The sequence below is a fragment of the Anser brachyrhynchus genome, assembly GCF_964034855.1.
Source record: "Anser brachyrhynchus genome assembly, chromosome: 13".
Lineage (NCBI taxonomy): Eukaryota > Metazoa > Chordata > Aves > Anseriformes > Anatidae > Anser > Anser brachyrhynchus.
This window is the reverse complement of record NC_137708.1, coordinates 824188-840600: the sequence shown is the minus strand read 5'-3', so window position 1 is coordinate 840600 and position 16413 is coordinate 824188. Positions and strand designations below refer to the sequence as shown.

At 48.3% G+C, this 16413-nt stretch overlaps 1 protein-coding gene across 1 annotated transcript in view; it reads right to left on the bottom strand.

Moving 5' to 3' along the window:
* AR (androgen receptor) overlaps positions 1-16413 on the bottom strand; it is a 61771-nt gene that overhangs the window by 25367 nt on the left and 19991 nt on the right. The window contains exon 2 of the mRNA XM_080553347.1: positions 7790-7941. Coding sequence (XP_080409473.1) covers positions 7790-7941 — 152 coding nt within the window. The remainder of the gene's footprint in view (positions 1-7789; positions 7942-16413) is intronic.

The window sequence follows — 16413 nt, the reverse complement described above, 5'->3', positions numbered from 1 at the left end:
CCCTTTCAGCAGTTCATTGAGGAGGATGAGTAATACGCAACTTCAGCTGAAAGTGGGTTACTTGGAGTTATTTTTGAGCTATGGGAAACAGGTGCTGAGGTCATCCTCTTCCCACTCGACCTCTTTATGTGCATAGGTCAAACAAGAATGGATGCTCTACTTTCTGAGGCGTTGGCATGGAGAGTCTTAAGCTGATTTTGATCTCCTTCCCCCCCCAAATTCCCTGAAGGATTCTTGTCTCATGACAACGTCTAACACTAGGATGCCCCAGCGCCCGTCAAAACTCCCATGTGTGTGACACGTCCGGGGCTGGGACTTCCAGGGAGCCCCCAGGCCAGCTCACAGCCCCAGCTCGGTCTCTGACCAGGGGCGCCAGGCTGCCCCTGGGAGCATCCGCACAGCCGTCCTGCTCTGCCTGTGCATCGGCTCCTGCTCCCTCCCTATCTCGCCTCCCTAGTCTAAACTACAGCATTTTTGGAATGATAATAGCTCAAAATCTTTATAAAGGTCAAGCCTCTCCTGCAAAGGGCTGAGGCGAGGAAGCGCAGCACAGAAACAGCCCGTGCCCCACAAGGACGCCCCAGGGTCAGGCACTGCTCTATCGCAGCCGCCGTGCCCCGGCCCTCCTGCACCCACCCGCAGGGCGTCGTGGCCAGGGCGTCGTGGCCAGGGCCCTGCCTGCCGGCCCCGGGCACCGGAGCAGGACCCGGGAGCGGGCTCCAGCCCTCCCAGACGGGGTGGCTGCTTCCCAGGCGCCCCGCAGCAGCGGCCACCGCTCCTCACACAGCCAGATCCGTCGTCCTTGGGGCCTGCCGCTGCTCCCAGATCACAGGACACCAAAACGCGCCCATTAAAAGAATCTCTACTACAGTTTTACTACCTGCCGACAGGCTCAGATGCATGCAAGCTTTTAAGTTCCAGTCAGTAACTTGCCCAATGGTCACGGTACAGCGATTTTGCTGAAATAGCGAGGGCTTACTTCCTGGTTCACAAGATAAACTCTTTGGGACAGGGACCAATTTTCTGTTAATTGTACATACATACTCTGGCACTGTTTATTTTAAGATGTTAGTCATTAACAAAAAGGGAAGCACATGGCAATACAAAGACTATTCATGGATGTGCTTCCACTCAGTATGAGAATAAGCTGCTTGCTCATCTTGTCCAAATTCCTACGGACATAAAGATTTCCTTTACATTACTGCAAAATCCTGGAGGCCTGATAGCTTTTACACCAAGTGTGGCTACAGTTTGCGAAATGAATCCATGACCCGGGAGACTCCACGCTGTATCGCTCCCCCAGCGAAGCCAAGTGTCCTGAGCCAGCCCTGCGCGGGCTCTGCCTGCCCTCCCCGGAGCGCAGGGAGCAGCCCCAGCGCGCAGGCTCCTGGCCCTCGGCCTGCACTGAGACACGGCCACACCAAGGGCTCCTCTGCTGTGTGCACCGGCATACACCTCGCTCTCCCTTCCCTTCCAGCTGAGACTGTGCAATATTTGACACGGATATGAGCCGCTGCATAACCTGAGCACAGCACAGATGTATGAAGGAGAAGGTGCCATAAAAGCCCCATGAACAACAGCGTGGTTTGAACACACTGATTTCAGCTACCCTAAGTAGCTTTGAATATACAAAGACTTTTTTTTTTTTTTAATTTCAGGATCTTTTACGTTCTTCATTTAAGAACAAGCTGAAATATTTGCAATCCACTGTTCTTTATTTAAGATAAATGCACTATCTTTTTGTTTTATCAAGTTTAACACTGGAATGATTTTTTTCTCCTTCTCCTTCCAGCAAACAACAGAGACACTCCGTTGTATTACTGCAAACCACAGGCTCTCTCACCTTGCAAACCTGTATATACAGTTCTAAACTTCAGCCATACTCTCATATTACACCCAGTAGCCCTGTTCTTTGCAAAGTAAATCAGGCAGATTTTCCGTAAAAGGGGGATGTTGGCAGCTTGTCAGGCTCAGATATACTTACTGATCTGATGGTACCTCAGGTGTATGCCTAAAGAAGAGTGTTCCCCTTCCCTGATGATCCAGATATGTTTGCATACATGTAGGTGAGAAATTAGTTATAAAGGTGCTCGGTACTCTCCTGCTACATCAAACAGCCACAAGAATCCCAGAAGATCAGCCCAGATACCACTGGTCCACGAGACCACCAGCCAGCTGGTCCCACGAGATCAGCCCTCTCCAACCGCTGTAGTTCCCTGCCTTGCACCACGATGCACTGCTGCACCACTGCCTCCCTTGCTGGTAATACCCTTCCTCACGGATCTGGCTCACTCCTTTTCCAAGTTCATGCCAGGCAGAAAGATGCTCCTGCCATCACCGAGTTCTTCTGCGCTCATCCCTTAAGACTGCAATTAAGTCAGGAGCAGAGGAAGTACAAGGACAGCAATTCTCCGGTCTCAACTAAAAATCAAGATTTATGGATAAAGATGTGTTGCTCAGTCCAGAGTTAGCTAAAAGCCTGTTGCCACAGAAATTGTTGTGCCTAGCGTAGCTTTTTCTTCCAGAAAGCAAAATAATCTGTACAAACAGATGGACTAAGATTTACAATTGTGAATGTGACAATCCATTAAATACCTTTTGGATGAGAGGTCCTCATATTTCACTGCATAAATCAAATTCTAATAGTTGGGGAAAAGGCCAAGCTTTCTGAGAATACAAATCCTGCAGGGGCTCGTGTAATTGCAGGGCTTCTGGTGCTTTCCTGTGAAAGCTCTGCTACCAGCTGCTGTCACAAACTGGAACACCGCACAAGCTGAGCCGGCAGATTTGGTACTGGGACCACTCTGGAGTTCCTAGTTGATGCTCCCGTTAAAAATAATCAAACACGGCACAGCTGTTAAGTTCTCAGGAACTAATAATAAGTCACTATTAATAAAAGATATTTGCAAAGTAGTGTTCTTGATAATCACCCATATTTACCAAAAGAATGAGGAAAACAAAACCAGTCTGTCTCCATTGTGACAGTGCATTCTTCAGCATGGACTCTCCAGCTCGCCTCTCAGGGCAGCAGTTCCAGCAGACTGGGGTAGCCAGAAAGGCATGCTGGCTCTGCGTGGGAGGCTGGCTGCTGGAAGAGCAAGAGGGAGGCTCTCCAGGGAACCAAAAACAGTGGTCTGCAAGTGAAAACATTAGCCAGCCAGAGACAACCATGGAAGCTTCAGGTGTTGGCAAACTAATATGTGCAGGCAGCAGCTGAGGAGATGATCTAGCAAGAAGGCTGGAGCCAGCCAAGGCTAAGTGACTATCTTTAAAATCAAACAACTGTAGGACTGTGCAAGGTTAAGAAGTTATATTTAAAGACGCTTAAGTCCAGCAAGAAATGTTGGATTCTTGTTGGATTAAATGATGTTTAATTGTTTGACTCTCTGGCAACAAAACCAAACCGTGACACGCAGCAGCGCTGGTGCTGGTGGCCCTGGGCACCCAAAGAAGCACCACGGCACGGGGCCAAAGGGAACTTGTCTGCGGAAGGCAAGGGGAGCGAAAAGCAATACGCCTGGCAGGCAGAGCAGGAGGCAGGCTGTGCCAGGAGCACCTGTGATTTCAAAGGTCTGCTTATTCCACCTTTTTCTCTTTCCACTGACTTTTGAGGCCAAGAATACCCAAAGGGTAGGGAGAAACCAAGCACCGAGGCAGGAACATGATGGTGCTGCAGTCTTTTGCAGATCCAGGACTTTTGTATGCTGTCAGATCAGCCAGGAGGAGGAGAAGAAAGAATTTTAAAACATAGTAATGGCCTTTGAAAGCAGCTCCCTTTAACTTGCAGTCCTTCATACTTGTGTCGGGAAAATTAACATCTATAAGGGGTGGATGTACTTTTTGTTCACCAAATCTTTGTTTTGTAGGAGAAGGAGGAAAGAAGAGAAGTCCTCTTTCGTAGGCTGTAAATGCCCCTAGCAGCAGAGGTGCAGCAGAGCTTGCTGGCACACTGAGTCCAGCCCTTGTGGGTTCCTCAGCACCTGGACACCAAGGTGGGGTGACAGGGAGGGACAGGCAAATGCCAGTTCTGATTACAAAAATGAGGCTGTCAGCCTTGCAAGTGAACAAGTCCACATCAGAGCTGGAGAATCTGCACGATGGGTTTTAGAGCTTGCCTATACTTAACCTGGACAGCTTGGGTAATGAAACAGCTGACATTAGCAGATCAGGAAAATATTCACGTCTTTTCTATGAACTCTTCCAGAATCATTCTGGAAGAACTTGTTGGGCTTGAGCAGGAAAAAATAAAAATAAAATTAAAAAATCTATCAAACATTTTGTCAAAGCAGGAGTCATCTGCCCTACTGAAGACTACATGAATCCCTCAGTATGTTTCAAAATGGAAGAGGAGTCAATGTTAAAACTTTTCATTTTAATTTTTTATCACTTTCTGATTCTTCTCAAGTCAGTGTATGTCTATAAAACCTTTTTAAATATCCCAGAATTATTACCAAATAAGTACAATAGTGTATCAAGCAAAGAATATGATAAAACAAAAAACTACGTGTCTAGTTATTCTCCATTCCCTTTGAGGTGATCTGTTTGTGCTGCTCTTCAGCTCACAGTACATGCTTCTCCGACCTTTCCAAAGCCGCTGATAGCAGCAACAGGGAGGAAACAAAGGCAGAAGAAGGATGTCTTTTCTCACTGGGTAAGCTTTGCAATCTGCTGTTGCAAAATGTCTCCAAAGTGCCCTAAGGTTTTCAAAGATATGTTTTATGGACTTTAAAACACAAGAACATACTGAAATATCAGCTTTCAAAATTACTCCTCAACTTTAAGAAGGAAATGTCTCGCTGGAAAATCACCAGCTACATTCAATATTTATAAACAAGTCTGATTTATTGTTTATTCCGCAAAATAAAGATGCTATCCATGTACCTCAGGGTAACATAAGATGAAATCCCACACTCACTAGATCTAATTATTCAATACACGACATGCATTTACATTACATTTTCTTGCTGAAGACTGCTGTGCACAAAACTGTGAAAAGTTCTGCTTCTGCTTCCACCCCATCACTAGGTTAAATCCAGAGAAACTGCCTCCCATTAATTTCTGCATAACACCCCCCTAAGTCATTTCTGAACTTGGAAATTTCATGAAGGACACAGTGAAGGAAGCAGGGAAGACAGGCAAACAGAAGCAAACCTGCAGATTTGGTGGAAAGCTGCAGCCCCCCAGGACTGAATCCTGTTGTCTACAAGAGCTGGAAGCCACAGCCTCCTGGCTTTTCAAGCCGCCAGCTCCTCCCTCTTTCCCAGCCACCCGGTTTTTTAATTTGTCTCTTGCCATTTACCGAGGTTGCAGCCGCGCTTCCCTCCGCCGCCTGCAGACCAAGCCTGGCGGCGTGGTGCCAGTACCCGTGGCCGCAGCTTCGCTTCCCCCGCGCTGCCCAAGTCCCACCAGTGCCAGCCGCCTGCCCTCCTGTTTGCGAAGGGGGCACCTCTTACTTGCCATCACCAAAAGAAAAAAAAAGCCCATAACAGGGATTTTATTCCATGCAGAAATACCTCCCAGGCATGCAAAAGAAAAACAAACAAAAATCCTTTCAGAAGGAACGGAAGGAAGTCTCTTTGAAACCAGCAAACCTCTGCTCACAGACATGCAGAGGCACCGCTGCCTGACGCAGCACTGGACCAGGAGGAAATGTATTTCAGCACCTGGATGCTCAGCGCAGGAAGCTTTCTGACGGAAAGCCAGCAAACAGCTCCCAACTATGCACGCACTATCAGTCTGTCAAACAAAGCCTGCCCCACGAAATACAACAAAGTGGTATTTGGAACTGCAAAAGGATTTAATTTACATTTTTATCTGCTCAAAGGAAAACCAGACAGAGCTGCCGAGAGCATTTCCAGCAGGAGGCAGCTCCCTCCCCACTCCTCACTGCGGGCACATTTGCCGCACGGTCTCATCCAGGGACAGGCGAAGGGCTGCTGTGGGCAGGATCACGCCTCGGCAGAACTGCTACCAGACCCCAGGCAACCAAACACTTCTAACCCTCTGCAACACCTCGAAGCTTAGAAAGTAAGAAGAGGTGTAAATACTGTTAAAATTCATAATGCGACACAACCAAGAGAGGGAATGACAACACAACGTATGCCTTAAGAACAGTGCGAATAGCGCAGGCTGCTACCTCTTTTTCTCCCTCTTTCTCCATCCTCCTCCCCACACCAGGCAACTCACATCCCTCATCTGCAGGACTCCCACTGCACACGATGGAGTCTACCCCGATGTTAAGAGGAATGCTCTGGCACTCGTTAGATGACATGTACTATTTCACCAACAATTTATCTGTCAGACAGCCAAGACTCCACTTACTATAAATCAACAATAACTTGCTGACTTAAACAGGCATCTGTTATTTACTCTGGCTGCACAGCCAATTCATTTGGCCTTACACAGAATCGGTGTATAGCAGAAGCAGGCTTATAAATGATTTACTTGGGAAAACATGCCAAACATTATTTATTAATATTATTTGAGTGTCCTATTACAGCAACAGGATGTTGTTGTCCTCTGTAGCACAGCCCTGATTCTTCTCTGAACTAGTGCTGGCAAGTTGAAAGGAGTCACTCCTGGCATGAGTGACGGAAGAAGGAAAATGAGACTCCAAAAACATACAGGATAATGCTGGAGTTAATTTAGAAGCTCAGATAGACCAGTGAGCATCCACCAGTTTGGGCCCTCCTCTCCTCAGACCGTGACACAGGATGCAGGAGGGAAGGCTCACGCCAGGACAAGGCCAAGCCAAGCACCGATGCACAGCGCTGGCCAGGAGCTGGAGCCACGCTGCTGCCCTCTGCCAGGGAGACCGCAGCCTGCAAGGCAGAGCCCGGCCGTGTGTGGCCACTGGGTGACAGACGTTAATGTGAGGGGGAATTGTGACTTGGGCTCATCGCTCCAGAAAACAAGTCAGGGGCATTCTGAGCCGGACAGTTCCACAATGAACAGCCTCACTGTGCTGCCGAGGAATCGTGACTCTTAACTGCAGTTAGAAACCAGACATTGCAGACCCACCTGCCCCGGGAAGCAGATGGATGAGGTCCTTCTATGTGCTAATTACCAAGGAAAGAGTGCAAAGACCCTGATGTTGAGAGCGGACATCTGGGTTCACACTTATCTCTGAAGAACCTGGCCCTACAGAGCAGGCCATGAAGGAAAAGTTCCTTCCACAAGCCCTGGGGAGAAGGATCACAGACACCAAGGTCAGAGCACGGGTCTTGATGGACAGACGGCTCTGCTGTACAAGAAGTACTGCTGCTCTGCAGGTACTGAGGTAAGTGACCCTCTGAAAGGGATGCGAGAGAGGAAAAGCATCCCCTAAACATGGACCTGTGGGGCTGAGACTGCAGGAGGGCTGATGGGACCTTACAGCAACCCTGAGGGTCAAGAAGAAAAGAGAAGCAGGAACTGACTTCTCCGAGGTCTAACCAGGTCACTGTGATAACCAAGAATTGAAAAGGATTGTGTTTTGGCAAAATGTAAAGTGGATTTACAAAGAAATCAATTTATCTTTGAACGTTCTCCCTTCTGTTTAAGTTCCTCCTAAATTTAAGAGATCTTAGAAATCCACCACACTTTGTCACCAGTGCTCTTCTCTCTGTCCCCTTTGCTTAGCAGATTCCCCAAATCAAGCAAGGCTGCTGCAAATGCTTCCAGCACCCCTGTGTTAATGACTTCACTGCTGATAAGAGAACTCCGGAGTCTTTGGCTCTTCAGCCACTTTGGTGGAGAAACCCAGAACCTGGAGGTGGGAGTGACTGTCCCTCCTCTCTCTGTGCGTTACCTTCAGCCGCCCGTTTGAAGAACACCTTGCAGCTCCCGCACGTGAGGGCTCCATAGTGGCACCCCGACGCTTCATCGCCGCAGATCAGGCAAGTCTTCTGAGGTGGAAAGTAATAGTCAATGGGCAAGACATGTTCGCGGCCAGTCTCCAACCTGCAGAGTAAAGAGAAACAGGACAAGGGAAGGGGTCAGCAAATGAAGTCAGGACAAGCTATTGGTGAGCACAGTGGATGACACTTTGCAGAATGTTGATGGCAAACCCCCAAATTTCCATGCCATGACAAGCAAGGACTGATCAGAAAGAAGGCAGAAAAGTGCTAAGGCGGGTCTACCTCTGAACACACAGGAAGACCACTCGGGAGTGCCTCTCCTGCCATCATCCCCAAGTACCACATGTGACAACACGTGGCAAAGTACAGGCACGGTGACAGCACAGCCCAGAAAGGGAAGATGACTAGAAGTGGCTGTTGCAGTGTTCATGTAAGTTTGACTTCTATAATAAGGCTTATACATCAAAGAAGGGCTTTGCACGTTCATTAGGCTACTTGATCCAACACCATTAGGGTCATTGTTGTCACATCACCACAGATGAATTTATCCTTTTGATTTTTAGTTTAAACAAATTATTTTTTACAGACCTATCAGACTTAAATGCTACTCTTCTCTTCTTGCAAAATTCCTACCCATTCCCTCTTTGAATCCCCAGCAATGGCTGGACTGAACTTTTTTTCCAGGATGCCTTCCTCATCCATGTGACTACTAAACACAGTCAGAAGCCTCTGGTGAAAACATTAGGCATTTGCTCTGAAAGTGTCCCAGCAAACTCCTCTTTATACCCATGCCATGACTAAAGGTACTGTGCCTCTGCTTCCCCCAGTTACATGCAGCGCATTGGGAATATCATCACTGGGGTCCTGGCCCTGCAATGGCCCTGTGGCCAGAGCACAGCACTGCCCAGCTGGCCAATAGATGCCAAAAAAAAAAAAAAAATACACTCAGATCCAAAAAAATAAAATGTACAGGGTTTGACATGTAATCATTATGATTACATGCTGGAAGTGGGTCAGTGTGGATTATTTAGCGTCACATTTTCCACTGACCAGCTCCGTAGTCTGAAAGATCCATTTGGGGTTGTAATTCTGCATTGTGGGAAACAAGGATGGGGATGGAAACCAGCTTTTCGCAGTGCACAGAGAGGCCTGGGGTCCTCTTTGCCTGTTGCTGCTTTCCCTTACCCCCAGGTTTGACATAAGCTCTTCCAGGTTCTGCGGGGGAAGCCCACAGAGCCTCCTGCAGCCCTTGTCCTTCCCAAGCAGATCCCAACAGAAGGCCAGGACTGAGAGGCCTGAGAAAGGGGACAACCGGCTGCGCTCACAGCAACTCGGGGACACCCCGAGTGACCCCTTCCTACCTGGCCACCTAGCTGTCACGTCTCCCTTATGCACCTGCACGCCCGAAGCCTCTTGCAGACAGCTGGTCCCGAGCCTGCCACCTCCCTTGTGGCACTCGGGGTGCATTGCCACACAGCTGCTCCATCAGATATAACGGGGAGCTGCTTTTCGAAAGGCACGGTGACAGGAGAGGTGCTTATAGGAATTACAAGTCACGGCGCGTCTAGGCAGTGTTGGAAGCAATAATGTTTTAAGTTATTTACTAAAACTGACTTTGTGTAAAAACACCGGGCTAGGCAATTAACTTCTAATCATCAGTAGGTCACAGCAATTTTCCGGTCAAAAATATCTCTGCTTTTGGTTTCTGGTGTAGTTTGAATGCCTGCAAGACAAGATCCCAGAAACTGTATTAAGAGTGGATGTGACAGTGCCGGGACTTCTTGTGAAAGACCTTTATACTCGGAAACGTCCCATTCGGATGAACGAACAACAGATGAAACCAAAATCCAGTGAAAGAGAAGACAGGCCTCTGAGAGATGTCAGCCTGAACTCGTATCATGAATCTTCTGAAAATTCTTGCAACTCTTGGAACGAGGGGCTCAGCACCAGCAGAGATCCCGGGGCAGGGGAATGCTGTCCCGGCCGGCAGCCCCCCGTCCCCGAGCTCTGCAGGCAGCTCTCCCTTTCTGTATGTGACTCAGGCCAGGGGACATCCGACATACAGAAAAAGCGGCTGGCCAGACAAAAGAAAGGTCAGTGTTATTTGTCTGCCCTAATCACCAGTTTTTCCACTTGAATTTGCATCTCCTCAGTCATTCGCAGTTGGCTGCACTACTACCCGCTGCTCACCTTGCCTCCGAGGCAGGCACCGGGAGGCAAAGCCGTTGCACACCTTCCCCTGGGCCAGCCTCACAGGTCACGGTGTTCCCAAACACGGGGAGATTTTGCAACCTGCGCTCACACGCAGCAGTCCCAGACGCGTTAGTGAAGCTACTTGGAGCGGTAGAGCTGAAGGATCAATAACCCTTGAGGAGAACTGTGACAGGGACAACGACACACTCGCTAAGAGCAGCTGCCTGGTTATAATCTTTTGTTTAGATATTTTAATCCTGGCAATAAGAGCAGCTTCACTGGTTCAGAATATCCATTCTCTTTTGTTCAGCCTCCAAAGAGACACGAATGAGACTGAGGAGAGAGAGGCTGCAAATGAGAAAAAAAGCATGTCCTCAGGAGCAGGTGAAGATTTTGATTGGTTTAAATTATACCACAAGCTGAAAAATACTTGAGAATGCAGACAGATCTCAAGGGACTGGTGCTATTATTACACAAACAAATAATTGGGATCTTTAATTTCAAGCAAAAACCTAGCTCTATTAGTGTAGTACCAGTGCGGTTTGCCTTTCACATACATAAGGGCCATGTTTGTTGAAGTATGTCTGTCTTTAATGAACCCCTCATCTAAAAAGTAAAGTATGAAATGGTACAATTATTTGGTGAGATCAAAACCAAAGCTCTTCTCTGTCCTCTGATCTTGTTGTCATTTGTGTCCTTCAAAAATGCTGCTATCTTATATTCCTCATATGAGAGCTATGCAGATCCTACCTAGATTGTAGGTTAATAACTGAACAGCAATTTTATCCTCTGTTCTTAAGGCAAGAAACATTTTGAGTGATTTTTCATCTTTTTAGCAGCAACAATCAGAATCGGTGACTCATCTGTAGATGCTACTAAACTATCCTTCCCTGACAATCTCAATTTCCAAGGCTTTTCTTGAATTACTAATTAAATAGAGGAGATCACAGAATCACAGAATCACAGGATCACAGAATATCCCAAGCTGGAAGGGACCTACAAGCCCCATCGAGTCCAACTCCTGGCTCCACACAGCACCACCCCAAAACTAGACCCTGTGTCTGAGAGCGTTGTCCAAATGCTCCTGGAACTCCGGCAGCTCGGTGCCGTGCCCACTGCCCTGGGCAGCCTGTCCCAGTGCCCGACCACCTCTGGGTGCAGAACCTTTCCCTAACCCCCAGCCTGACCCTCCCCTGTCCCAGCTCCATGCCGTTCCCTCGGGTCCTGTCGCTGTCCCCAGAGAGCAGAGCTCAGCGCCTGCCCCTCCGCTCCCCTCGGGAGGGAGCTGCCGGCCGCCATCAGGCCTCCTCCCCTCTACATACAGTTGGCTACAACATACCAGCCATGGTTTAGGCAAGTCCCGATGCAACAACCATCTCCTGTCTTGTCTGTCTGCCTGCCCTCCCAGCACGATCCCACCGCCCTGTGCATGGCAAGGACCCCAAACCCGCTTCGTTCCGCCCCGCAGCTACGCAGGGATCCTACCCAACAGAGCCTTGGTGTGCAGTTTTAGGTGCTACCGCAAACGCTACTAAGAAATAACCAACAGGATGAAACGAAAGCTTTGCTAAGAACGTCCTACTCATCCCACATCTTTTTAGGTTCCAGCAGTTTTAATCTCATTTAATGATCTGTTTTCCATAAGGCCTTCTCTGTTATTTGTACTGTGTGCTTCAGATGGGAAATAAGCAAAAGGGACTCTCACAGGAGCAGCTGTTGTGATGAAAGAAGGAGGAACCTAAAAAGACCTTGGAGTATTTTTGAGGCTTAATTATTTCAAGCTGCAAAGTAGGTTAGCAATTAAGGCTTGAGTACCATGGGACTGACACAACACATTTTTAAATAGCTAGTTCTCCCTGCTAAAAGTTGTGCAAGTACCGATACACCTTCATGCACGCAGGTATCTAGTGCATCTATACACGTCCACCTACCCACGAAAGCCGTTGAGCAGAGCGTCCAACAGGCGCTCAGCTTTCTGTGCGAGCACTTGTGTCCTGAAGTGCTCGGCCAGTCACATTCTTACTTGCCCTCTTAGAGATGGAAATTAGAAGGGACTGGCATACATTAAAGGTTAATCCTGGCTGTGAGACAAGCTCATCCCCAGCATAACGCTGCTGCCTTAAGGGGATTTACACCAGAGAAGCATCTAGCCTCCAGTGCCCATCATGTCTGAAGATTGATGTTGCAACAGCTGCTCTTCGGAGAAGACAACAGAGCTGAACTGCGAGCCTGGAGCCTGCAGGAGCAACGCAACCTCTAACACGCTCCTGCGCCTGTGTGGTGAGCAGTCACTGCCCGCCAGCTTGAAAGGATTTGCCTGGGAATGTTCTGGGTTTTAAAAAGATGCCAATTTGCCTTTTCTTTTCCATCTTTAGAGAGAAAATAGTAAGAAAAACGTAAGATAAAAGGTGGGTAAGAGAGCCGGAGCCGTGACAACGGCACCTTTAACGATCTATTTTCCAATCAGTTTCCAAGAGACCTTTTAAGGGAGTTCTCAAAATACGTCCGTAGTGACACCGTTCTGAGCCAGCACGATGGCCGCAGCGGAGGATTTATGGGCAGAGTCCCTGCACCTTGCCTCGCGCAGGGTGCTGAGCTGCCAGCAGAGCCTGCAGCTCGGAGCAAGGCGGAGGAAGGGCTGCGAGGCAGGGCGCTCACCGGGTGAACCTCGGAGCGCTTCCTGCCAGCACCTGCTGGAGTTCACCCACCCCACAGAGCTACAGAAATACTGAGGTCTGATGAAAGTAAGTACTGAGAGCGTGGTGGAGGGCTCCAAAACACAGAAATGTAGTTTGCACGATATATGGCAAGTGTCACGCTGCCTCAGAAACCCAAAGAAGGGAGATAGCAGCGCGCACGCAGACACAACTTGCAGCAGTGACGTCGGGCTGAGATTCCAGCCCCGTTCACCACTTGAAGGCCAAGGTCAGAGCTGCTCACAAAGGAACCCAGCATTTTTCAGAGGAGAATCAAAACAACCTCGCTATCTCTCTTACTGTTACAGGGAGAATTTTACTGTCATTTCAGGAGGGTTCTTTAAGGAAATGAACAGGGTCTGTTGAGCTCAAGCCACATGCAAATATTTCTGTAGAATAGCAATTATAACTCTGCAAAGCAAGCATTTGCTTGTCAATAGTTAATTTCACCTAACAGCCTCAATTTCACAACACACCCAGGAAACCAAGGGCAGTTGTGGATAAGACAGAAGTCAACCACTTCTCATAACTCCCCAAAAAAGTCTCCATCTCAGCCATACAAGGCGCGTTCAACCCAGCAGGAACCGAGGGAGAGCTGCCCTTTCCTCCCAGTGCCCAGAGCTTCGGACTCTCGGGACAGCCCAGAAGAAGTATGATTGCTCCTTTATTGGCATGGCTTCTGCAGTCTATTCCTACCTGCTCTGAAAAGATTAATTAGTTAAGCAATTCACCATGCTAATGTAACACCATGCATATTGGTTATACTCCGTTTTCCCTCAGTCTGACATAACTGAATAAACACAATTTCCACCCACTTCACTCTTACATTTGACTAAATTTCCCATGCTAAAATTGCTCTCACAGTTGCAGCTGAACTACCCACCAGACTGAAATGATGAGTTACAGCATTGTTTTTCACACGGCTGTGCTTTGACGGTTGGCAAAATCTCACCATTGCATCAGCTCGTTCCTTGAACAGCACAGTTTTAACTGTTTGCAACAGTAGGCTTGGGACTTGTTCCGGGATTTAACTGCACTGTGCAGAAACAAGTCTACTAAAGCATGAGGTGCTGGATTTGCAAGCACTGGGACCCAGCTGGGGTGGCCAGTGGAAAACCCCTAAACAGGTCTGGCCTGCCCAGTCCCAGCTGCTGCCGTGCACCCCAGCCAAGCACCACGACCATCCTTCTGCAGCGAATCCCTCAAGCAGAACGCTCTTCAGGCCATGCACCTTGCCCTCTGGGGAGAGCAGCTGGTGGCTCTGCACCTTTACAGTGCTGTACCTAAAAATCAGTCTGGCAAAAATGCTCATGAGGACACCAAGCTGTGAACTGAAGGTGCATTTGCACACAGACTTGTATGACTCAGAATTTTTCCCAGCCATTTCAACTAATGTCATGTCTGACAGACATATGGTGATGTTATCAGTAGTAAATGCTGCTTTTAAAATGGCATCTTCCGTACATGATATTTTCAAACAAAATATTTAAAATAACTGGCTTCCTGTCAATGGAGTTAGGCAGCTCATGCCTGGACAAAGATCTATGAATCACATCTGTGTGCAAGAACAGCGTTTAGCTAAGAGCACAATCGTACATTTCAGGCATGAGCCTTACGTCATTTTGCACATTCCCCTCTCACTGCTGCTGGCTCCAGCCAGAGCTGCACTGAATCTTTAATGCATCGCCACCAAGCTGTGCTGATTCTGATAACAAGGTCTGCCTAGAAAGCATCTCACTTTTAAAATGCTGTGAGCCGTTTAATCTAAAAACATGCAGCCTTGTACACTGAATTTATTTCCCTCTTTCTAAATAGCCTTGAATATGTTTCTAAACTGACCATGCCTTGTTTTCATGTATAACTACTGGAGGCGGAGAGGCAAGATAGCATCTCTGAGACAGCAGAGCATTGTGCACAGCATGAACAACAGGACACGTCCGGGTAAACACATATGGGAACTTGATCTTCATTTTGATTTAAATAAGCATTAGCAGATGACAATGGGTTTTCCAAACACCCCTGGCAGTGAGAGGGCAGGCAGAACCAGCACACCTCCAAGAGAAGGTCCTGCAAGCAATCGCTCCTCGCAGCACCGCGTGGGGCTGGCGGAGATGGCAGTACACAGGTAGCTTGGTCGAGGCTGCCTCCCGGCTCTGCTGAGAAAAATAACTTTAAAGAGGCCAGCTGCACAAATCCATTCACAAATCTCCTAAACCACTATTATTTTTTTAACTTCACATGCCTTATTTACTGATTTGGACTGTTTATTGTTCACACATTGGGTCCTATCCGCCTCTGAAACCCTACCCCTACTGGAATAAGGCCCAGACAAGACCACAGCTCTTTTTCATTGTGTTTTCATTTGCACAGAAAACACCTGCCATTTGCTGTGCGGGACTGCCTTTGCATTGGCACACCAAAAAGCCACCTAGACCAACTGAACTATCCCACACCTACTGATGGATACGGACGGGGTTCACTCTATAACCCAGACGACTGGGGAAGCTCCTGACCTTAGCTACAACCACTGGCTCTCACCTTTTGGGCATCCCTCAGAAAGAAGCAGAAAATGGAAAATGACATTAAAAAGGTGAAAGGAGGCAGGTACCCTCTACCTGAACGACAAAGCCTGGGCAAAACCCCTCTGCAGCCTTCATATCGCACGGGTGGCAGACATCTGCGTCTTGGGCATAGCACTGAGAGCAACACTTCTGCTTCACAGCCCCATCTCTATCCAGTGAGCTCAGGGAGCAAGTTAAATAAATCAGCTCATAGAAGGAGAAGATGAAACACTTGATTTCACCAGGCAGAGGAGGGATCTACTAAAACAGACAGGCATAAACCTATTGCAAAGTTAAAGATGAGAACTCACCTGACTACTAACACGAACGGGACAAAAAGTGAAAAAGGAGCAGTGCGAGCATGCTTCAGCCCTGACTAGCAGCCCTGAGGTCGTCAGAGCCGTACACCATATCATCCCAGTGACTGCAGAGTCACCTGGAATCTCCAAGGACAAGACCTTGGTTTCTTTGGTGCACACAGAGCCCTACTTACTTCCCAAGGAAACTGTCTGTCCTGCATAATATTTTTAAGTTAGTTGAACCCACACCGTAATCTTCAGTTATCAAATCCATCTCCTCTGCCAACAAAAAGAAAATGCAGCAATACAGAAAATCACAAATAACGAGATAGTGCCGATCCATACGTTTCATCCTCAGAGAGACACTGCCCTCTTGCCACAGGGAGTACCGGCTTGAAAATCCCCTAGGAAGCATCCTGACTGTTATTTTGCTTGGCAAGGCACTGTGGGCTCGTAGTACCACGGACTAACACTCAGCTTTTCTAGGAGGACATTAAGCCTTCCCTCTTCAACACCGAGGTTCAGTGAACTTATCAAACACAGCAGCAGGTGATGTGCATTCCTTGGCAGAATTAATGTATTAATCTCACAGATTAATACAAGTGCAGGAAAAATGGGAGGGGGGGCACACACCTCCTGGGGGTGAGCTGCGCACACGCAATGTGCAGCGAGAAGCACGCTGCGTGTTTTGGTGACGCTGTGCGCGGTGGCAGAGGGGCCAGCAGCGCGCTGCTCCCCGCAGCAGAAGGGATGTGTTTGGCAGAGCACCCCCAGCCCCAGCAGAGCCAAGGAGCGCACCCGCCCCGGCCGCTGAGCAGGAGGAGGG